Genomic DNA, 23,777 nt, shown 5'->3' with positions numbered 1-23,777 from the left:
CAGAAGGAGTTGCCCAGGCCACTTCCCAACCGGCTCCCGCTCTGCTCACACCAGCCCATCTGGGTCCCTCCGTAATTCCTCAGCGTGTCACTTTGGTTTTCCAGTCTTCAAAGGCAGGGACTTGGTGTCATGCAGGCTTTCGTGATGGAGGCATGTGAGGACCTTGGCCAGCCACATTACTCGGGGCCTCAGATTTCTCAACTGTGAGGTCTGCATGAGGGCTAAAGGGGACAATGACATCCACAGTTCTCTGTGCCCTTGCTTCTGGAGGTCTGTCTAGATGGGACGCATGAGCCAGGACTTGTCAGGGTCACAGACTGAGGCAGTTCCCATGCTGCCCCATCTCTCTCTCCTCCAAGTTCTCAAGGACGCCTACCCGTCTTTCCTTTCCTCCTTGCCCCATCCTCACCAGCATTTCTGATGCTGGAGGGTTTTTCTGGGAAGGGGCTGAGGTGTGAATCCCTTGGAGGCCAGCAAGCGCCAGTGGTCAGAGCTGCAAAGACAGCTCAGCTTTACTCACCCCTCCCAAGGGCTCCCCAAGTCAGAGTAAACCCTTTGAAAGGCGGGGGTGGCGGGGTGGGTGGACAGGAACAACTGCCAGAGGCCAAAGCCCACATTTCCCATTTCCCGTATTGGGTGGGTTCCATTCACTGGGCTCAGGTCCCCCTTCTGCATCTCCTCCTCTGACCCAAGTCTAGGCCAAGTCCTCCTGCAAAAATCGGCTTCTGATTCTCCCTCCCCAAGCCCAGCTCCCCAGGACCCACTTACAGACAGCCTTAAAGGCTTTGTTAGGCCAGTGTGGTCTGCCCCCCTTCACCTCCAGCTCTCTGGGCAACCTCGGACACAACCATTCATTCATCTAATTTATAATATTGAACACTGTAGGGTAAGAAGGGCTTTCTCAGCCCCCCTAGAGTTCCTGGCTAGGTCTGAAATAAAACTGACAAAGACAGACGGATGGGAGAAAAGCATAACGAATTCATTTCATCCGTTTTATGTGACATAGGCGCCTTCAGAATGAAGACCCAAAGACCTGGGGTGAACTATGCATTCTGCTTAGGTTTTTAAAAAGCATCAAATCATAGAAATATGATGGGACAAAAGCGTGTGATTTAATGGGGAGACTCAGTGGGACCCAGTGGACACCCAGCAAGGCCTGTCTGTTCCCACTTGGCCTCTCATCTGGGAGGACGGTCTTGTGACCTACCACCAATTATAGGTCAAAGAATTTCTCTCTGGCAGCTCTTACACAGAAAGGAGTGGGGTCTACAGTTATATTTCCAGGTTTTATGAGTTGCTTTGAGGAAGGGCATTGGGGAAGAGGAATTCTAGTTTCCAAGGTCCACGTTAGTGGGAAAGGGGAGAAGGAAAAAGGAGGACAGGAAGTCAGAAAGACCTCCCTTGGTGCCCTCTCAGGTTTCCTTCAGCCTAGGTGCCATACTGTGGGGTACCTGCTCTGAGCCCTAACGCCTGCTAGGTACCAGTTACTCTTCTAGGCCTCAGGGGATTCACCAATCAACCAAACAGATGAAATTCCTCAAGGTGGATCGAGGTCACTCGCCAAGGCGACAGCCCAAGTTCCTAGGGGAGCAGACATTCTTCAGGGTAGAGAGACAAAGAACATAATGAATCAAAGAAAAACATAGAATGGAGAGAAGTTTAAGGAGAAAGTCCAGCAGACACAGTGGTGGGGAGCCCATGGTGTGGTATTCACTTCCTGCCTACCAGGTTCCACTTCCTCTTTGGTCTCAAGGCCACACAATTTAGAAAGCAGTGAAGCCAGTGCGTGCACCCAGGTCAAATCCATGTCTTTAAAGAGTGACTCTTGGGGCTGGCATGTAGCTCTGTGGTGAAGCTCTTGCCTAGCAGGGTTCAATCCCCAGCACCACAAAAGAATTAAAAAATTTAAAAAGACTTCTGACCGCGTGGATGGGCCTCTAAATCCAAGTGGTAAATGTGGTTTGCCTTTTATTTCAGTAATAATTCATTTCAATAATCAAACAAACAAAAAAGATCCCACGTGCATATTACGTTACAGCTTTTATTGAGGGATGCAATAAATAAACGTATTCCTTTCTTACAAAATTTTAATGGCCTGAGGAGAGAATTTAGCGTACCCGTCAGCTGAATGGTTGAATTTAGGGGAAAAACTGATCCGGATGAGGTCACTGCGGTTCTGCAAGGTGAATCGAGGTCACTCGCCAAGGCGACAGCCCAAGCAGAACCGGATTCGCCAGATTCCCTAGTCTTGCCTTAACCCTTCCCGGCACCGGGCCGCTGGAGAGGGCACTCAGGGCAGGTTTCCCGGAATGTCGCCAGGGGGAGACCGAGAGCAATTTACCAGCCCCGCGGGGCGTGAGGTCCCCAGGCCGGGGAGGACAGGGCAGGCGAGGGAGGGCTTTGGTAGACCAAAGGCTAGGATGTCTGTCCTCCTACTCTCCTATTTGCAGGAAGGTTCCCACCAGTATCTTCTTCGCCCTGTTGCCGCCTGGGCCTCTCAAAAATCTGACTTCGTCACCACCCCTAAGGCTGTTGAACACCTCCAACACAGCTTTCAGGAGAAAAAAAAAAAAAGCCGACCACGGGATCTGCGTGATCTTGCCCGTCTTCCCCAGACGCCGCTGGAGCCGCACTGAAATTCTTCCAATTCCTTGAATTCCCCTTACTCTTTCTCCCTGAATATCCTTTTCACACCAGGTCTACCTGGGGAAACCCGACTGTTTTCAGCTAAACGTCACCTCTGTGAGTCCTCCCCTGGCAAGATCCCCGGCCCCTCGCCCCACACCACCCCCAGTTTGGGGAAGTGGCCACTCCTGTGTTGCCATTATTCCTTGGGCTTCCGCCACCATCGCGCGTGACAAATATCTGGCCCTATCTTTCTCCTCCAATGCCTATCACGGAACAAAACAAATGCAGTGAGTTCATTAAACGTTGGCAAGCTGAATGCAAAAGGCAGGACAAGGGATCAAGCTGTCACCGGGACCTCTGGCAAACCACCTGGCTCTCGGGTTTGCTGTGAGGAGTAATGGACTAATGTGAGTGTGTGTGTGTATGTACATATATACATAAACACACAATATACATACACACACACACACACACACACACACTTATGCTTATTGTGCTTAGAGCAATGCCTGGAACACCGTAAGCAGTTACTTTCGTCATTTTCACAGCGGCCAATATGGGTTATTGCCCTTTTAAGGCTACCCTCCCAACTTCACGTCTAAACGGAAGTACCCCTAGGGCTCCGGAAGTGACCTCAGAGCCCCTCAGAAACATGGCCCCGGAGCGCCCTTCCGGAAGCGGTCACAAGTAGCTCCGTGACGCAGAACGAGTTAGAGCGTCCCGTAGGGTTTCCATGGTTTTGCCCTCAGCACCCTGTCTCTCCGCTTCCTCTCCCGCCTGAACACCGGGAACGGGAAGGCAGGCGGCGGGTCCTTCCCAGCACCGCCTCCCCGTCTGGGGGAGGGGTTGGACGAGCGGGTGACGCTCTGGGCGAGCTCGTTCGCCTCTCTATGGTGCCCAGCTCTCCTGCGCGCCGCTCCAGCGCGTTGGAGCGGACGCTGCCCCTTTAATCGACAGAGGGCGGTGCCGAGGAGGTCCCGCGAGAGCTGCGGGGGGCGGGGGGCGGTGCCGAGCCGGGGGCCGGTGGCGGATGGAGCCCGCGATGGAGCCGGAGACTCTGGAGGCGCGAATCAGTGAGTGTCCGGGAGGGGCGCGGGCCGGACCGGAACCGGAACCGGGGGCGCGAGGCAGGCCCCTTCCCGGCGGGGGGCGGGGTACGCGGCGCCCCCTCCTCACGCCCGGCCCCCGGCTCGGGAGGGGCGGTGTCCCGAGTCGGCCCCTCCGACCCTGACCTGCGAGAAGATCCCGCGGGCTGCGCCGCCGCGCGGTGGCAGCGGGCACCGCCCACCCACCCATGCCGGGGCCAGGACCCCGGGCCGGGAGTGAGCTGCGCCCGAACCCCCGGGGCGGAGGGCAGCCTTCAGCCCCCTCAGGCCCGGGCTGCTCTGCCGAAGAGCAGGCCCCCGAGTCTTCGCTTGGGCCCAGGGAGGGAGCGAACCAGCGGTCCCCAGGGCTGCATCTCAGACCCCGAAAGGACGCACCCTTCTCAGGCCCCTTTCACTCTAGGGCCCTGGGTGGAGCGGTACCCTCCTGTCCATCCTGGATCTTGCAACTACTCTCAGATTTGCTCTTTCCCCGTCCAGACGGGGACAGTCAGGATTCCCCCGCGGTCCCCACCGTGAGGAACCCCCAAGACCTACATGCTTGGAGGGTCCGGTCCCAGGCTCCATAAGTAAATCCAAGGTCGCTGTCACTACCCCCAGCCCGGTCCTCTTACTCTGCATCTCCGTCCACGATTGCTTTTCCAGCTCTTGCCGAGCTTCCTCCAAAGGCCTCTGCACCTTTTCCCAGTCTGTCCCCAGAGACAGCGTCCTGTTCAGGCTTCTGAACTCCCACGCCCTCCAGCTGAGCTGCCTGTCCTGCAATGCTGAGGATCCTCAGCCCTCACTATCCCCTTCCTAGACTCTGCCCTCCGAAAGCCATGATTTGCTTCTCACTGGTCTAGTGACAGCTCTCTTCCAAGGTTTTTCCTCCTTTGACCCCTTGACTGGGCCAGGTCTGCAGGGAAGCCTCTTGGGCCCGGACATACCAGGGAGCTTTGCAGGGTGGTTTGGGGTCGTGACCAGCCCCTTTTAAGCCATTCTTGAGCAGAGTTGAACTCTGAGTTGGTCTTGGAACCACGCCATCCCCAGGGATGTGTCAATCAGTCTGGCCAGTGTGGGGAATGTGGTGGGTAAAAAGGAGGCACTCAGAGACCATTGACTGTTCCAGAATGCTACAAGTGTCCAGGTCTCAGCAGCAACTCGGAGGGTTGGGTTGGGCCCTGGTTGACTGATTTCAGGCTGATTGCAAACTTTTTAAGTTCTTTTTTAAAGTATTTATTTTATAGTTGTAGTTGTCAATACCTTTATTTTATTTCTTTATTTTTATGTGGTGCTGAGGATCGAACCCAGGGCCTCGCACGTGCTAGGTGAGCGCTCTACCACTGAGCCACCACCCCAGCCCCAAGACAGTTTTTAAGTCTGAGTGATGCACAACAGTCTCAGGTGTAGCTCAGGGGTAGAGCCTGGCTTGGCATGCACCGTCCCTGCATGGTGGGTTGGGGGCTCAGCTGGAGGGACAGATTTAGCAACAGTGGGAATTTTCAGAGAGGCCAGAGTCCAGAAACAGGCAGAAGTTGGGAACACCTGGGTTTGACTAGTTCTGGATAAATTAGGGCTGAGATTGTTTTCTTTTTTTCTTTCCCTTTGAATCCTAGCAAAATTTTGAGCTTTTCCTTAGTGGCGGTTGGAGGTAGATGATGATATTGTCACCACTTTGGAGTGACAGGGTGGAGTTGCACCCTGTTGTGAAACCCACCCTCCCTCCCTCCTCTCCCAAGGCGCTCTCCCCTGCTGCCTGCCAGGGAAGGTCTTGCCCAGATAGAGTTGAGAGGGCCAGGGCAGTGGGTCAGGTTTTCTTGGACTTTAAGCCCCATGAAGGGGAGAGCCGGTGGCCTGTAAGACCCACGCTTCCTCCACAAGTTGTTTCCAGAATCAGTGATAGTGTCCTTATTCCGGCTCACATGTCCTTGACACTTGAGACTTCCTATTTTGCCCACCCCACCCCCAGCTGAATGTCATCAAGTGGACAGGGCCTCCCTCCCAAGTCTTTCTTTCTGACTGGTGTTCCCCAGCCTTTGGCCATGTTGGGGGCCTGGGAGGCGGAGTATGTAGGGGAGGGCATATTCCTGGTATTTCCAGGGGTTCAGCAAGGTCTTCTGTTCCTTTAAGGGAATGGGAGGTCCTACTGGGCTCCTGAGACAGAAACTTAGACCTAGGAAGAAAATGCTTCACTTGATTCAGCCCATCTTCTCTGAGCAGTCCCAGGGAATGGCCACCCCCAGCGTCTTATACGCCACCTTTTGCTCTTTGCTATATATTACCTTGCAACAGACAGTATGCAGTATCCTGTGTTTGTCTATTAGTCTTAGCATTGTGTTCCTCTTGCTGGGCCATTGGCCGCAGGAGGCAGGCGTTTGATCTTGTTTGCTGCACTAGGCGCAGCTCCCCAGGCTTACTGAATAGATATGCCCTGAGTGGACAGCTCTCAGGCACTGGGACCCCAGGCTCTGGCCCCCTGCCACAGCATAGGGCCCCGGGACAGGCACCACATGCTGGGTCCCCAACTTCCTCCTCTATAGATCCTTCTGTGTCCCACCTCCTGGGCTCTGTTCCCTCCACACCCAGCTCAGTGTCCAGATGTGGGCAGAACTGGCTGGGAACAGGTGAAGCTCAGAGACGGGCTGTGAGGAGCGAGGGTCCCCCTCCGTCTCCCCAGGGCCTTGCCATGCACAAAGCGTTTTGTCATCTGAAATTAGTCCCTGTTTCTTTTTTTTTTTTTTTAAAGAGAGTGTGAGAGAGAGAGGGAGAAGAGAGAGAGAGAATTTTTCAATATTTATTTTCTAGTTTTCGGCGGACACAGCATCTTTGTTTGTATGTGGTGCTGAGGATCGAACCCGGGCCGCACGCATGCCAGGCGAGCGTGCTACCGCTTGAGCCACATCCCCAGCCCTAGTCCCTGTTTCATTCTGACTTTACAAGTGGGGAGTTGGAGGTCCAGGGAAGTTATGACCTACTTTGTTTCTTAAACAATGTTGGGGTCAAGGGACAAGTGTCTGGTCTTAATTCCCATCCCCTTTCTGTAGATGACCTCACCCCCACGTGCTCACAGCTGACCCCTCATTCATGGTGCATTTTCCACTGGCTGAGGGGAGAGGGGTGTACACAGCGGCTGTGACACGGGATGATAGCAGGCTTGGGTCTGCAATTCAGAGGACACAGACAAAGAACTCACCCCACACTGCTACCTGGGCAGTGGAGAGCTCAGGAGGACTGCCTGGAGGAGGTGGCGCTGAGCCACACCCCAGAGAAGGGCCAGCATGACAACAAAACCCGCTTTCCTTTCCAAGGGCCTCACACCCTCCTGTGCTCAGCTCTGTGCGTCTTCTGACTGTGAACTGGTCACAGTGACTCCTTCCAGTCCCTGCTGAGTGCTTCATCTTCCAGACAGCTTCCCCTGTGCCCCGAATGCCCTGCCTCCTCTGGGCCCATGGCTCCTTTGCCTCCCTCTGTCAGTGACAGAACCTAGCTTCTCTTGGCCCACTGCCTGGCCACACAGCTCCTTGAGAGTGGGACCGTGGCTTCCCCGCCTCTTACTTCTGGATCTTTTCTGAGCATAAATTCCAGAAGCAGAATCAGCAGAGCTGAAGTTGGTGTGGCAGGGGTACAACTGTAAGGAAGAGGAGATAGGAGGAGGAAAGTGGCCCTGGGCAGAGCCTCCAAGAGTGGGGCCCAGTGGTGGGAAGCTGAGTGGAGGCCTGCCCAGGTCCTTACCTGTTCACCTACCGGACTGGAGCTTGGAGCGCGGGCGCACAGGTCTTGGGACTCTCTGGGCAGGAAGTGAAGCGAGGCCACTGCTGTGTGCTTGTCCCTCCTGCTCCCAGCATGGGGTTGGGGAGCAGGGGCCCCTCTGCCTGGCTACTCTGACGCTCCTCTCCTCCTGCAGACAGAGCCACAAACCCCCTGAACAAGGAGCTGAACTGGGCCAGCATTAACGGCTTCTGTGAGCAGCTCAACGAGGACTTTGAGGGGTAGGTGGCCCTCTCTTACATACTCCTCAGAACACTCTGTACTTGCAGCGTGCACCTGCCTGGCCATGGGTGAAAGGACCTGCCTCCTCACTGGATGGAGCACTTCCCAGTTAGCAACAGTAGTGGGCCTTTGAGCCCAGGGCTACTTGTGTGTCTGAGTTGTGCCTCGTGGGGCCCATGTTATAGGTTAAGACCCTGAGGCTCAGGGGATGAGCAGTTGGCCCCAAGATCTGATCGGGAGGCAAGGGCACTGGGCCTCCCCCTCCCTCCCCCTGCTGGTGGAGGGCCACATGCTCCCCAGCAGACTTTTTGCTCAAGGAAGAACCATACCCACCTCGTAGAGCCACCTGGCGTGCCTGTCAGGACACACATTCTTGGGCTGCCTGAGCTTAGCTGTTGGCAGGGGCTGAGGGGTGGGCATTCTTTTTTGTGGTACTGGGGATTAAGACCAGGAACCCTTTACCACTGAGCTATATCCCCAGGCTTTTGAAAAATTTTGTTTTGACAACAGGATTTTGCTAAGTTACTGAGGCTGGCCTTAAATGTGGGATCCTCAGCCGAGCGTGGTGGCCCATGCCTGTAATCCCAGTGGCTTAGGAGGCTGAGGCAGGAGGATCCCGAGTTCAAAGCCAGCCTCAGCAAAAGCAAGGTGCTAAGCAACTCAGTGAGGCCCTGTCCCCAAATAAAATACAAAATAGGGCTGGGGGTATGGCTCAGTAGCTGGGTGCTCCCAAGTTCAATCCCCAGGACCCGCCCCCCACAAAAAAAGTGTGGGATCCTCCTGCACCTCAGCCTCCTGAGTCAGTGGGGCTCTAGCTGGAAATGTGTGTCCCTACAGGCTCCTCTGGGGGGCTGAGACAGGGACACAGCCNAGAGAGAGGGAGAAGAGAGAGAGAGAATTTTTCAATATTTATTTTCTAGTTTTCGGCGGACACAGCATCTTTGTTTGTATGTGGTGCTGAGGATCGAACCCGGGCCGCACGCATGCCAGGCGAGCGTGCTACCGCTTGAGCCACATCCCCAGCCCTAGTCCCTGTTTCATTCTGACTTTACAAGTGGGGAGTTGGAGGTCCAGGGAAGTTATGACCTACTTTGTTTCTTAAACAATGTTGGGGTCAAGGGACAAGTGTCTGGTCTTAATTCCCATCCCCTTTCTGTAGATGACCTCACCCCCACGTGCTCACAGCTGACCCCTCATTCATGGTGCATTTTCCACTGGCTGAGGGGAGAGGGGTGTACACAGCGGCTGTGACACGGGATGATAGCAGGCTTGGGTCTGCAATTCAGAGGACACAGACAAAGAACTCACCCCACACTGCTACCTGGGCAGTGGAGAGCTCAGGAGGACTGCCTGGAGGAGGTGGCGCTGAGCCACACCCCAGAGAAGGGCCAGCATGACAACAAAACCCGCTTTCCTTTCCAAGGGCCTCACACCCTCCTGTGCTCAGCTCTGTGCGTCTTCTGACTGTGAACTGGTCACAGTGACTCCTTCCAGTCCCTGCTGAGTGCTTCATCTTCCAGACAGCTTCCCCTGTGCCCCGAATGCCCTGCCTCCTCTGGGCCCATGGCTCCTTTGCCTCCCTCTGTCAGTGACAGAACCTAGCTTCTCTTGGCCCACTGCCTGGCCACACAGCTCCTTGAGAGTGGGACCGTGGCTTCCCCGCCTCTTACTTCTGGATCTTTTCTGAGCATAAATTCCAGAAGCAGAATCAGCAGAGCTGAAGTTGGTGTGGCAGGGGTACAACTGTAAGGAAGAGGAGATAGGAGGAGGAAAGTGGCCCTGGGCAGAGCCTCCAAGAGTGGGGCCCAGTGGTGGGAAGCTGAGTGGAGGCCTGCCCAGGTCCTTACCTGTTCACCTACCGGACTGGAGCTTGGAGCGCGGGCGCACAGGTCTTGGGACTCTCTGGGCAGGAAGTGAAGCGAGGCCACTGCTGTGTGCTTGTCCCTCCTGCTCCCAGCATGGGGTTGGGGAGCAGGGGCCCCTCTGCCTGGCTACTCTGACGCTCCTCTCCTCCTGCAGACAGAGCCACAAACCCCCTGAACAAGGAGCTGAACTGGGCCAGCATTAACGGCTTCTGTGAGCAGCTCAACGAGGACTTTGAGGGGTAGGTGGCCCTCTCTTACATACTCCGCCTCCCAGGCCCCCAACATGGCCAAAGGCTGGGGAACACCAGTCAGAAAGAAAGACTTGGGAGGGAGGCCCTGTCCACTTGATGACATTCAGCTGGGGGTGGGGTGGGCAAAATAGGAAGTCTCAAGTGNAGAGAGAGAGAATTTTTCAATATTTATTTTCTAGTTTTCGGCGGACACAGCATCTTTGTTTGTATGTGGTGCTGAGGATCAAACCCGGGCCGCATGCATGCCAGGCGAGCGCGCTACCGCTTGAGCCACATCCCCAGCCCACCAATTGTATTTCTTAAAACCAGCCAAAGGCTCTGCCTGGCCCTGCCCTGCCACCACCTAGCTCCCCGTCTGATCCAGAATGGGCCTTTGCGTATCCCTGCAGAAGCCACAAAGTGCTGAACTCCCAGCGGGCTGCCCTTTCCCTCCCCTGGGGTGACTGGGCTTTATGGCAACCCTGGCTCTGTGTTGTTTCTCCCACCCAGGCCTCCACTTGCCACCCGGCTGCTGGCCCACAAGATCCAGTCCCCACAAGAGTGGGAGGCCATCCAGGCCCTGACGGTGAGAAGGGGACAGAGGGTACCGTCTGTCCCCAGCCAGGTGATGGCACCAGGGAAGGCCAGACTGAGGGTCCATCGGCTCTACTTAAGAGTTCAGGGGAGTTGTAGGTGGGGGAGAGGAAGCTTTTTTTTAATTTTAATAATTATGTATTTAATATGTGTGAGGTTTAATCCTGATTTCACAGATGTAGTTTAGAATAGTGCCAAAATAGATAATGCCAACTTAAGTTTTAACAAAGAAAAAAATTAGCAAAATTGTGTCCAAGTGATGCTGGGAGGTGGNATTTTGCTAAGTTACTGAGGCTGGCCTTAAATGTGGGATCCTCAGCCGAGCGTGGTGGCCCATGCCTGTAATCCCAGTGGCTTAGGAGGCTGAGGCAGGAGGATCCCGAGTTCAAAGCCAGCCTCAGCAAAAGCAAGGTGCTAAGCAACTCAGTGAGGCCCTGTCCCCAAATAAAATACAAAATAGGGCTGGGGGTATGGCTCAGTAGCTGGGTGCTCCCAAGTTCAATCCCCAGGACCCGCCCCCCACAAAAAAAGTGTGGGATCCTCCTGCACCTCAGCCTCCTGAGTCAGTGGGGCTCTAGCTGGAAATGTGTGTCCCTACAGGCTCCTCTGGGGGGCTGAGACAGGGACACAGCCCTGTGTGCTTCTTCTCTGCCCCACTTTCACCAGGGCCAGGGCTGCCTGGGGGCGAATCCCACCCTCTCTCTGCTGAGTGACCTCTGAGCTCAGTTTCTTCAGCTGTCAGGTGGGAATGATGGTGCTGCCCACCTGGGGGGTGCCGAAGGCTCCCTGGCCACCTCATGAGGCTCAGGTGGGAAAGCGCATGAGGCGCTCTGTGTCACCAGTGCTCAGCAAATACTACCTGCACTGACTCCGGCAGTCATCTTTTGTGATCTGGTTGACATTGTCACCTCCTCCACCATGAAGCTGCTCTGATTTTCCCGGCAGGAAGTCCCCTGCCATCTTGAGTCCCCAGCGAACTGCGCCTGTCACTCCTGGCACATCATTCATGGGTCACTCCCAGCAAGCAGGGGACAAGACCAATTGTATTTTTTTTTTTTTTAAAGAGAGAGAGAGAGAGAATTTTTAATATTTATTTTTTTTTAGTTTTCGGCGGACACAACATCTTTGTTTGTATGTGGTGCTGAGGATCAAACCCGGGCCGCATGCATGCCAGGCGAGCGCGCTACCGCTTTGAGCCACATCCCCAGCCCACCAATTGTATTTTCTTAAAACCAGCCAAAGGCTCTGCCTGGCCCTGCCCTGCCACACCTAGCTCCCCGTCTGATCCAGAATGGGCCTTTGCGTATCCCTGCAGAAGCCACAAAGTGCTGAACTCCCAAGCGGGCTGCCCTTTCCCTCCCCTGGGGTGACTGGGCTTTATGGCAACCCTGGCTCTGTGTTGTTTCTCCCACCCAGGCCTCCACTTGCCACCCGGCTGCTGGCCCACAAGATCCAGTCCCCACAAGANCCAGGCAGTGTCAAAGCATCCCCTCCTTGTGTCCTTTAAGTACCTGGGCTCCAGGACGTCAGAGAAGGTGAAGAACAAGATCTTGGAGCTGCTCTACAGCTGGACGGTCGGCCTGCCCGAGGAAGTGAAGATCGCAGAGGCCTACCAGATGCTGAAGAAGCAGGGTGAGGCACCCAGAGAGTGTGGGGACCAGCAGCCCTCCCCCTCCAGCAGTTTCAGGGGCTTCTGGGCCTGCAAGATCGGAAACTTTACTTTCTCAAAAACATAAAGCCAGCACATGCAGTGGCACACGCCTATAACCCCAGTGGCTCGGAGGCTGAGACATGAGGATTGTAAATTCAAAGTCAGCCTCAGCAATTTAGCAAAGCCCAAAGCAATTTAGCAAGAACCTGTCTCAAAAAAAAAAAAAATTAAAAGGATGTGGCTCAGTGGTTAAGCACCCATGGGTTCAATTTCTGGTACCAAAAAAAAAAAAAAAAAAAGTCAGTGGGACCTTTCTGTGGCTTTTCTGGAGCACAGCCTGGGTGGAGAAAAGGTAGCGTTGGGTCAGGCTTCTCCTCAGAGAGTGGCCTTAAACAATGGATGGCCAAACCCTCTTTTTTTGCTGTTCAGTATGGTAGGTCCAGGGTAGACCCCAGCCCCCCAAAGTCAAGAACCAGTGTGCTAGAGAGACCAGCTTTGGCCTTCTGTCTTGTACCTTCCCATCTCGCCCTGCCCTGGGGGCTGGGATCTGCTGACAGCCTTCTGACTCCATCTACCCCAGGGATTGTGAAGTCAGACCCCAAGCTTCCCGAGGATGCCATCTTTCCCCTCCCCCCTCCACGGCCCAAGAATGTGATCTTCGAAGACGAGGAGAAGTCCAAGGTGAGACTGCAGGGAGAATCATGTGGCACCTCGGCTGGTTTGGGTCAGTGATTTCTGTCTCCTGGCTGCCTAGGCCTTGGCCTTTGGAGCAGAGGCTTCTGCTGAGCATAGTCACTATAGAGGGTGACAGGCACTGCGTGTTGACTACTTCCCATACAGTGTCCCTGCATTTGATAAACACAGGAGTTGTCCTTGGGATTGGTTTGAGGAGTTTATATATATTTAAACCTTTTATTAACAATTTATTAGCTTTTTGTTAAAGAAGCATGCACTTGTGGATAAGACATTTAGCAGCAGAGGAAGAATATTAAGCCAAGGACTGTAACATGGAGGTGGGAGTCAACGCTGCTCTCTCCCCAGCCCCAGAGGCCACCACTGTTGAGTCTCCCACCTCCTCCTAGAAAGGTTCTCAGAAAGCCCGAGTAGCAGAAGGAGCGCTGTCTGTTGAGGACCTGCCTCTGCCAGGCTCTGTGTGCAGGGCCTCAGTAGTCTTTATGGCCCCCATCAGTATCGGTCAGTCCTCACCATCTCAGAGAGCTTTAGCCACTTGCCCAGGTCCCACACCGGGAGACGGGGAGCTGGACTGTGGCCCTTGGCCTAGTGTGGCCTCACAGTTACATGCCTGTCTCCTCAGATGCTGGCCCGCCTGCTGAAGAGCTCCCACCCCGAGGACCTCCGGGCAGCCAACAAGCTCATCAAGGAGATGGTGCAGGAGGTGACAGCTGGGCCCAGAGCCCAGGGAGGAGCCACGGTGGGAGGGAGGGTGGAGCTGGGCCACTGAACTGGGACTGTGTGTGCACAGACAGGGGACCTGCAGTGACCCAGCTAGAGGGTTGTCTCGGCAAAGGGCTGTCACTAGGGGCCCAACATGTGGAAGGAAGAATTTCCCCGTGGTTCGACACAACGTGCCCTGGACGGACTTCTACAAAACCGGTGCCCGTTCCAAAAACATAGAAATTATTGAGAGCTGGGGGTGTGGCTCAGTGGTAGAGGGCTTGCCTGGCCTGTGTGAGTAACTGGGTTCAACTCTCAGCACCACATATAAGTAAATAAATAACATAAAGGTCCAGCGACAACTAAAAAAAAAAGGTTAAGGGTCAGCCTGGTGTGGTGGTGTGTCATTATAATCCAGCTACTCAAGAGGATGACAAGTTCTAGGCCAACTGAGGCAATTCAGAGAAACCCTATCTCAAAACAAAAAAATTTAAAGAGGGCCGGGATGTAACTCAGTTAGGTCACTTGCCTAACATTCTCGAGACCCTGGATTCAATCCCCAGTATCACCAAAAGAAAAAGTGAAGGGCTCTGAGGCAGACTCCGCTGGGGCAGGAGGAGGCCACTCTGTCCCCCCGGGTCTACAGCGCTCATCCAGCTGCAGCCCCCCGTGACTGGATCACCAGATCACCAGAAAATCCTGAAATCTGGGTTTTCTTTTTTTTAGTGCACTGTAGTTACACATAATAGTGGGGTTCACTTTTTCATATCCTCAGTGCACATAACAGTTTTCTCCATTTCAGCCCCCATTGTTAACTCCCTTTCTCCCCTTCTCCCTCCCCCAGAACCCTGGATGTTCGCATGAAGTCTCCCACTTCCCCACTGATAGCAGCCACTTCACAGTTAATTTTTTAAGTTTGGTCTCCACAGAAGCTGCTGGTTCCTTCTTCCTGGGAAGGGAGTCTGGTCTGGGCAGGTGGCCAGGCTTAAGCTCAGGTCTTAGATGGATTCTGCCAAGGGATCCTCTGGGGACCCTGCACAGGCTCTGGAGAGTGTGTGCCCAGAGGCTCAGAGGGCAGGACCTCGGGTCATCTTGAAGGACTGAGCCGTGTGTCCACCTTTGCCCTGCAAGGGAGGTACTTGCCCAGTCAGCAGGCAGCTTGCCTCCTGCACTAGCTCTGGTTTTGTTTCTGTTTTTTCCTTTTTTCAGTGGGGGGTGTTATTGGGGATTGAACCCAGGGGTGCTCTTCCACTGAGCTACGTCTCGGCTCTTTTTATTTTATTGTGAGACAGAGTCTCACCAAGTTGCTGAGACTGGCCTTAAACTTGCCGTCCTCCTGCCTCAGCCTCCCAAGTAACTGAGATTAGAGGTGTGTGCCACTGTGCCCAGCTCTACAGCCACCCTTAAAGGCCAAGAGCTCTGCAAACTCGGCACCACCCACTGATACTGGGAAGGGCACTGCACTCACTTCTAGGTTGGTTCGGTGACCGTGACTGACCCCCTTCACTGTCAAGTACAGGAACCTGGTTTCAAGAAACAAACACAAGGAGGGGCGGGGTTGCTTGGAACCACAGGTGTGGCTCTGAGGCCCTGGTCCTTCAGGAGCACCTGGTGAGAGCATGGGACACTGGATTCCTGGGCTCTCTCTGGAGACTCTGATGAGTTTGTGCAGAGACCTGGGCCCAGGGGGCGCTGTCAGAAGGGAAGGAAGTGACTGCAGGGGGCTTCCTGGGCCACAGCACCCTGTCCCGAGTGTTGGGTTCTGTAAGGTGTAGCAGGCCCCACCTGGAGCAGATGGCACGCTAGCCACCCCTCTGCCAGACTCCAGTGCGCACTTTCTGGGGTGGGCTGGGTAGTGCCTGGCTCCCACTGGGCCTGACAGGCTTTCGGGGTGTTGCTGCTGCTTCCCAGGACCAGAAGCGGATGGAGAAGATCTCCAAGCGGGTGAATGCCATCGAGGAGGTGAACAACAACGTGAAACTCCTGACGGAGATGGTGATGAGCCACAGCCAGGGCGGCACGGCATCCGGCAGCAGCGAGGACCTCATGAAGGTCTGTCCGCCCTTCCCCACTCCCAGACTTTTCCAAAGCCCATGTCCACCCTGACATCCCTACCCTGCTGTCCCCAGGAGCTGTACCAGCGCTGTGAGCGGATGCGGCCCACACTCTTTCGACTGGCCAGTGACACAGAAGACAATGATGAGGCCCTAGGTGAGCCCGGGGTCAGGTGCAGCCCCATCCCTGAGCCTCTTGCCCGACCTTGTCCAGGTCCTGCCAGACAAGGGCAGCTGGAAGCAGCCGCCACCAGGGGGCCTCCTCCTCCATCCTGACTGTGGTGTCTCCACTTTGAGGAAGGAGGAAGCAGAGAACAGGGCTACTGCCGGTGTCCTTAAGAGACCCTGTGAGCTAGGCCCCTCACAGACATCTCATTTACTGCCCACAAGCTGCACATTGTCTCCTTTTCACAGCTGGGCTCAGCGAGGGAGAGACAAGCCCCGGCCACAGAGCAGAACACGGCGAAGCCAGGGTAGACAGTCCCGCTGCTGAGATTGAGCTGGAAACTCAGAGTGAATCTTGAAGCCCTATCAGTTATAGAACTGAGCCTGGTGGCCTCTGCAGGGCCACACAGTAGTTTCCTTTCCTTGTCCTCTGCCTGCATATCAGCCAGAGCCCCTGGGCAGTGGTCGGGTGGTGTTTCCCCCTCTGGTGCTATGGCACAGCCCCCGGAGCGCCTGTCTCGCCAGGCACCTGGCTTCTCCCATGAGGATCCTCAATGCCCAGGTTGCTTTAGCTCTGGCTCCCAAAGAGGCCATAGTGTGAGGACCTAGTCTGTCCCAGGCACTCCGGCCCTTGGGGTACAGCCATGTGGAAGTTGCCCAGAGTCTGCTCGAGGCGCTGTGGCCTAATGAAGGGAAGCAGTGATGGCCAGGCCACACGCCCAGCTTGTCAGGCAGCTTGTCAGGCAGCTTGTCAGGCAGTGGTGGCTGCTTGGAGGAAGGAGGCAGGAGGCAAGGGGTGGGGTAGGGAAGGACCCCTGAGGTGCCTCTGGGGGAAGACCTGAAGGCAATAGGGCCAAGGCCACCGAGGCCTGAGACGTCCCACGCAGAGCCAGTGTGGACACCTAGAGGTAGGAGTGTTCCTGGGACGCTCGGGCAGCAGGCAGCGTGGAGGGCGCCTGAGGTGGGGTGAGAGGCGGAGAGAGCAGGGGCCTGGGGCTAGTAGTCGAGACAGGACCACCGACCCCACTGCCTGGGGCTGGGGGGCTGTGAGTGCTCCCCTCTCCCACCCGAGGCCCCACGTTCCTTTAGCCCGGCATCTCCCCTCCTGCCTTTTCCAGCGGAAATCCTGCAGGCCAACGACAACCTCACCCAGGTGATCAACCTGTACAAGCAGCTGGTGCGGGGCGAGGAGGTCAACGGCGATGCGGCCGCCGGCCCCATCCCTGGTGAGGAGGTGGCAGGAGAGCTGGGAAGGGACCCTGCAGGCTGGAGGCACAGAGTGGAAGGAGGCACACTGGTCCCAGAGCTGTTGACATGACTGCCAAGGTGACCCTGGCCCCTTAAGATGAGAAGCCCCAGGGGAGAAGCCTGGACCACGTCTGTGCGAGGCTGCAGCTGGGGGGGACGTCTGGAGGGAGCGGGCGGGAGCGGGCATTGGGCGGGAACAGACAGGAGAAGGAGGCCTTTCTTCCACTTGGTGAATCAGGCACCTGCTCTGTGGGCTGGCTGACACCCCCAAGGCCTGATTTAACCACAGAAAGCAGGAGGGAGGATCAGGCATGAGAAGACAACGGAATCAGCTCACACCAGGGTGAAACCGCAGCCTGGGATGGTGCAGGACTGGAGTTGGCCCTGTTGGGCGGCAGGGGCACCACAGAAGCGCCAGAGTGCCAGCAGGGCTCAGGGGTGGGGAGCGGTGCCATGGGAGAAAAGGAAACACGGGCACATCCTGCCGAGTGAGCTTTTGTTAGTGACCAGTCACACATTCAGTGGTGGTCCCATAAGATTGTGTCACCTTATGACATCGTAGCATTGTTTGCTACCTGGTTTACATGAGTACGCTCTGTGGTGTTCACACCAGTGATGATATCTCCCAGAACGCGTCCCTGTTGTTAAGTGAGGCGTGACTGAGTTCTAAACAGAAGTACACTGTGTGCTAAGGAGGGCCTGTGAGCTGATTCCAGCTGGGCTGGTGTGGCCATGGAGGGGCAGCAGGAAGCCATTCTGAAGGGTGGGAGGATGGGTGTCGCTAGCCTGCAGCCCCCACGCTCCAAGGGCCAAGCGTCCACCTAGGACTGGCCCAGCTCTCCTTTCCCACCCAGGGAGCACCTCGGCCCTGCTGGACCTGTCAGGCCTGGATCTCCCTCCCACGGGCACCACCTACCCAGCCATGCCCCCCCACCCCGCGGACCAGACCAGCCCTGAGCAGCTCAGCACCTCAGTTTCTCTGCTGGATGATGAGCTCATGTCTCTAGGTGAGGGTGGAGCCAGCCCTGGAGGAGGGAGGGGAGGCCCTGGCGGTGGGCATGCGCTGGAGCATGATGCCCAGGGCACACCTTGCAGCTTGCCAGGCACCAGCATTCTGCACTCCAGATGTGGATCTGGTGAGGTGTGAGGTGGGCGGAAGGCCCAGTTCATGGCTGAGGAAGCCAAGGTTCAGGGAAATTAGGAGTGAGGTCACACAGTCAAAGGGTGAGGCTGGCCAGCCTCAGGAGCCCTGATGAGCAGCCACACCCAGGCTCGGCCACCTGCAGGAAAGCTCAGGGACTTCCCTCCTCGGGAGCCAGGAGCTACGGGCACCCAAGGTGCTGTGTGACCCGTCTCAAGCCCCTCTGGGTGCAGCAGCCCCACCCGGGAGCCTAGAAGAGGCATGAATAACATTCTCCTCGTGATAGCCACTGAGGTCAAGAAAAGGGGTGCCAGGGCCCCATCAAGGAGTATGTGGGGGTACGTGGGAAAGCCAAGGCTTGGAAACTGAGAGCCACGCTACATTTTCCTGAGCCAGTTCTTGAGTAGAAACTGAACCTGGAGCCAGGGCTGCAGCTCGGAGCACACGTGGGCATGTGCTGGGTGCCATCCCAGCATCTTCTCTCACACACACGAAGCGACGGCTGCCTGGGTGGCAGGGTCTGCCTGGTGTTCTGGAGTGTTCCTGCAGCACAGCGCCCAGTGCCGCGTTGTGTCCCAGATAAGCCTCCGAGCACCCCGGGATGCAGGTGGGATGCAGGTGCCGCTCGGGTCCCTGTTGTGCAGATGAGTCAGCAGGAAGGGCTCTGGGGGTGAAGCGGGCTCCACTGCTCTCCTTTGTTCCGTTTAAGAAAAGGGCAGTGACTTACAAAAACTTATGAGATAATAATGAAAAGTTTAAAAAAAGAAAAGAGCAGTGTGGACTGTGGTCTCCCCGCCAGCACCTGCCTAAGAGGCTGGCTATGACCCATCCAGAGCCCGGGGTGACCTGTGGCAAGGATGCTCATGCAGGTTGCTTTTGCCTGGCAGAGCTGGGCCAGGCAGCGGAGGACAGGGGAGCGATGACAGGACTCTGTCCCTGTGGCAGAGCAGCCTGCGCACGCGAGCAAGGTGTGCTGCTTGGCGTTTCCTGTCCCCCAGTGGCTTCCGCAGAGCTCTGTGCCTCCAGCTTCCTCTGGTTTCTTCTCAGAGGCAGAGTGTGGGAGCAGGAACCAGAAGTGCAGGCCGCTCACAGCCCAGCCCTGGGGACGGGAAGGGGAGTCTGGTCCTGATTGCTCCCTGGGGCAGGAGGGGTGGGTGGTGGTCAGGGCTCCTGTCTGTCAGGGCATTCTGGCCTGCTCAAGCGATCTCTCAGGTCTGAGAGCCACTGCTGTGGCCTCAGTTCAAAGGTGAGACCCAGGGAGGCCAAGTGACAGAGCTGCCTACAGACACCAGCAATCAAGTTCCCTGATCAAGTCTGGATTCTGTCACTTTTCCAACTGTGTGACCTGGGGCAGGTGACTTAACCCTTCATCCCTTAAAGAATTCACACCTACCTTTTAAGGTCATTTGAGGATTAAGCAAGACCCACTTTTTTTTTTTTTTTTTTTAATACCTTGAGACATGGTCTTGCTAAGTTGCTGAAGCTGACCTCAAACTTAAAATCTTCCTGCCTCATCCTCCCAAGTCACTGGAATGGCAGGTGTGTGCCAGCACTTCCAGAGTGCCCACACTCTGGGCACAGCAGATGTCAACAGTGACACTGTTACCTCTGGTCTCAAAGGGCTGTACTAGCTGGAGACCCAACAGTCCCAGCTTCTTGGAGCCCTCTCCTCTGCCTGCCAGAGGGCACTTCTGTTTGGACCTACCTCACTCAGAAATTGCTGGAAGCAGGGTCATACATCTTTTCTAGATCAAACTCCAGAGTGAGCGAGGCTGGGGGTGTTCCAGGTGCAGGTCAGGCTAGTTAGTGACCTCCTGCTGACCAGCAGGCCAGTCCCTAGAGCCATCCAGAGGGCCCAGTGCTCCTGGACACCAGTCAGTTGGCCTTATTGATCTATGCCAGGGGACACATGGGGACACTGAGGCTTAGCCGCCACAGTGCTTGCTCAGGCTGCTCAGACGACATCCCTTGAATCAGCTATCAGGCAGGAGGACAGTGCTGACCCCTGCTTGCCTGGACCTGTGTGGTTAGGAGTCTCTTCCCCTCGCCACCACCCCAGCACCCCCCCTCAGCCACCAGCTGAGGAACATAAGGGGAAGTCCTGACTTCTGTCCTTGAATCGGCTTCACAGTGGCCCTGCTGAGAAGAGAAGCACATGTGGCTACAAAATGGGCTTCTGGGACTTCACTATTTCTGTCCACCACTAGTTCCCTCTGAAAGTGCGGGTTTCTCCCTTCCGAGCCAAGCTTCTCAGAAACAGGGGGTTGGAGAACCCCAGATCAGCAGCCATGCCCAGGCCCCTCACCCCTGTGCACCCAGTCCAGCCACTTCTTTTCCTGTCCTCCTTCCTCAGGCCTGAGTGACCCCACACCCCCTACAGGCCCCAGCTTGGACGGTGCTGGATGGAACAGCTTCCAGGTAGGAGTGGCCTGGACAGCCCCACTTATCCCAGCCCCTGGGGCAGTGGGGCAGGGGGACAGGGAGGAGCAGCCTGAGGGTGACAGTGAAGGGACCTTGGGCTCCCTGGTGGCACACCCAGGGAAGAGAAAAGCAGTTTGTCCTGTCCTCGCTGTTGGCTACGTCACACCCAGGTCCTAGCCTTGGCTCTCCCTTGGGGCATTAGCCCAGTCTTGGGGTCCCTGGAGGGTGACTTTGAAGTATCTGGAATGTGGAGTCCCCAGCCACTCAACCTCACGACAGGGCCGGGACCCTGTCCCCTCCTCAGGAGCCCCTCCAACCGCTTTCTTTGCCCCACAGTCCTCAGACGGTGCTGAGCCTCCAGCCCCTGCCTCAGCCCAGGTCCCCAGCACGGACATCCGGCCGCCAGGACAGATGCCCCTGCCGGCCAGCAGTGGCCTGGATGACCTGGACCTCCTGGGGAAGACCCTCCTGCAGCAGTCACTGCCCCCAGAGGCCCAGCAAGTGCGGTGGTGAGGGCTGCCTTGCCGACTCGGGAGGGAGCCTCCGTCCCCTCAGACCAGCCGCTTTGGGCCTGCACGGGCCCCGCAGGAAGGCTCGTCGTTCCCAGAGTGACCAAAGCAGGCTCAGTGAAGGTTCCAGAGTGGAGTTTATGGAGAGAATCTGTGCCCACTCACATGTCCCCAGAAGTCCCCAGCAACAGGAAGGACACAGAGCTAAAGTGGGCAGGTGTGGGGGGGTGCCGGGGGAACAGGAGCTGGCCATTCTACTGGCGAGGTGACCGACGGCCAGAGAGAGAGTGATGTGTGGGGATGGGCCAGGAAGCCCAGCCTTTCCTAGTCCCCTGATCTCCTGACCACCAAAGAGTCACTTTTAACACACTGTTCCCCAATAAGGGAGAAGCAGCAGCCAGCCCCCCGGCTCACACTCCGGGACCTGCAGAATAAGAGCAGCTCACCCAGCCCCAGTGCCGCCAGCCTCCTCCACGCCGTGTCCCCAGAGCCCCCTGGGCCTCCACAGCAGCCCCTGCCCACTGAGCTCTCACTGGCCAACATCACTGTGCCCCTGGAGTCCATCAAACCAAGTGAGTGGGGCAGGGTGGGAGGGGGAGGCTGGGCCAGGTCAGTGGCTGCCCCCTGGGCCCTGCCATTGGCCACCTCAGTGGGGAGCACTGAGCAGGCCTTTCCTCCTGGAGCCCAGAGCAGTTGCAAAGCTGCTGCGTGAGCCCAGGTCCTGCAGCTGGGGCTCCTGGGAGACAGACCCTGGCCCGGCTCCCCAGGAAGGCAGGAGTCGGGATACAAAGGTTTGGGCCCCAAGATTATGAAACCAAACTGTAATAAAAATGCAGGTCCAAGCCTGGGACATGTCCCCCAGGAGCACTTGGAGGCCACTGCCCAGCACCAGGCCCTGAGCAGACACGAGGGCTAGCTGTCCTCTCATCCTGGTCGTCTCCATGAGCTCACTGTGACCCAGGGTATCACGCCCTCCATGTCCCTGTCTTACCAGTAGGAAGACAGCTCAGAGAAGGGGAGTAGCGGGGTCACAGTGAGTGTGTGACCCAAACTCAGCACAGCCCTTCACCCCAGCTGGGAGCCACAGGGGCTCTGCTGCAGGGGCGTCCTGCCCCTGTCTGCGGACCAGGCGCACTGCTGCCCCGGCGGAGGCAGGCTGGGTGAGGGGTTCGCTCACTGGGGAGCCCATCGTCCCCCCTTCTCTCCACAGGCAGCATCTTGCCCGTGACCGTGTACGACCAGCATGGCTTCCGCGTCCTCTTCCACTTTGCCCGCGACCCGCTGCCTGGCCGAGCTGACGTGTTGGTGGTGGTGGTATCCATGCTCAGCACTGCCCCCCAGCCCATCCGCAACATCGTGTTCCAGTCAGCGGTGCCCAAGGTGACGCTGCAGGGCTGGGCTGGGGAGCCCGCTGCCTGAGGACAGGCAGGGACAAGGTCTCCCTTCTTTGCTGGGGTAAAAGGGAGCCAAAGGACAGAGTCCCTCAGCGGGGAGCTGGCCTGGTTCCTCGGGCCATGGGAGGTGACCGGGGCTAGCTGTGCCGTCTGCCCTCCTGCCACAGGTCATGAAGGTGAAGCTGCAGCCCCCCTCAGGCACGGAGCTGCCGGCGTTCAACCCCGTTGTCCACCCCTCAGCCATCACTCAGGTCCTGCTCCTCGCCAACCCCCAGAAGGTGAAGGGCCCAGCTGAGCCGGGCCGGGCTGTGGGCGGGGGCCACCTCTCCTCCCCTAACCCTCCGCCTTCGCCATCTGCCCAGGAGAAGGTCCGCCTGCGCTACAAGCTCATCTTCACCATGGGCGACCAGACCTACAGCGAGATGGGCGACGTGGACCAGTTCCCCCCGCCTGAGACCTGGGGCAGCCTCTAGAACAGAGGGGCTGGGGAGAGGAGAGGACAGGGGCCAGCGCTGTGCAGCCTGGGGAGAGGCTGTGGTGGCCCGGACACCCTCTGTTCTCCGTGGCCATGTGCCCCTGGCCTGGTGCATCTCCCCCCACCCTGTGGCCCCAGGTGACTCTTCCCCTCCTGCTTTGCCTCCCCACCTGCTGAGCCAAACCCAGCGGGAGGTTGGGCCTGGGTTCGCACCACCAGGGTCCCCCAAAACTGGTGGGGTCCTGGAGCAGGGAGGGCTGCCCCGCCATGGAAGGACTTGGGTCTAAGGGAAGAAGCCTGGCCATCGGGCCCAGCCCTGACCCCAGCCCAGGTGGGGTCTTCCCCACCTGTCTCATGCCTTATGGGAAGGCCCAGCCATAAACGGGAGGTCAGGCTGGAGCTGGGGACCAGCCAGGCCTCCTCATAGGAACCCAGTGACTGGGGGACACCTGTGCCCCCACTGTTTGCACTCTGCTGTGTGGTTTGGCTCCTTTGCTTTTCTTTCGGAGTAGCCGGTGGCTGCAGCCCAGGCCCTGCCTCCTGGGGGCCTCTCTTCACTTCGAGGTCTCTAGAGGGACTGTGGGAGCCCGGGGTGAGGCCGGAGGGTGGCCCAGGCAGGGCTCCCTGAGCTCTCATTCGTCTGTGCCGGGCCTCCTGGGGCGCCTCACGCCTGTCCACCCATCTGCCCACGGTCAGCAGTGGAGGCGGCGGGGGCGGGGGCGCAAGTATTTATGAAAATAAAACGTCCTTGTTCCTGGACCAGCCGCTGTCTTGGCCCTTCTGAGGCTGATGGAGAGAGGAGGGGTCCTGGGGCTGCCTGTGAAACTCTGTCACCATCTTGGGAGGTCAGCCATGGTGTCATCGTCCCCCCCATCCCCCCTTGCCCAGAAGAGGCCCTGCTCAGGGGCCTGTGGCTGCTGAGCCACCAGAGCGTC

The 23,777-nt window shown here is 57.1% G+C and overlaps 1 protein-coding gene across 1 annotated transcript; it reads left to right on the top strand.

Moving 5' to 3' along the window:
* The first annotated feature begins 3,278 nt into the window (after positions 1-3,278).
* Positions 3,279-23,601, top strand: Gga1 (golgi associated, gamma adaptin ear containing, ARF binding protein 1). Its single transcript, XM_048807977.1, is given in 17 exon segments — positions 3,279-3,701; positions 7,615-7,699; positions 10,306-10,393; positions 10,396-10,438; positions 11,806-12,021; positions 12,621-12,721; positions 13,356-13,436; positions 15,347-15,487; positions 15,565-15,646; positions 16,773-16,880; positions 17,757-17,909; positions 20,397-20,461; positions 20,801-20,973; positions 21,358-21,545; positions 22,184-22,353; positions 22,535-22,645; positions 22,730-23,601. Coding segments are annotated over 17 exon segments (1,959 nt in total). The 5' UTR covers positions 3,279-3,658; the 3' UTR covers positions 22,841-23,601.
* The last annotated feature ends 176 nt before the right edge of the window (positions 23,602-23,777 follow it).

This window comes from Marmota marmota, unplaced genomic scaffold (genome assembly GCF_001458135.2).
Source record: "Marmota marmota marmota unplaced genomic scaffold, marMar, whole genome shotgun sequence".
Taxonomy (NCBI): domain Eukaryota; kingdom Metazoa; phylum Chordata; class Mammalia; order Rodentia; family Sciuridae; genus Marmota; species Marmota marmota.
This window is presented reverse-complemented; position numbering and strand designations above follow the sequence as displayed.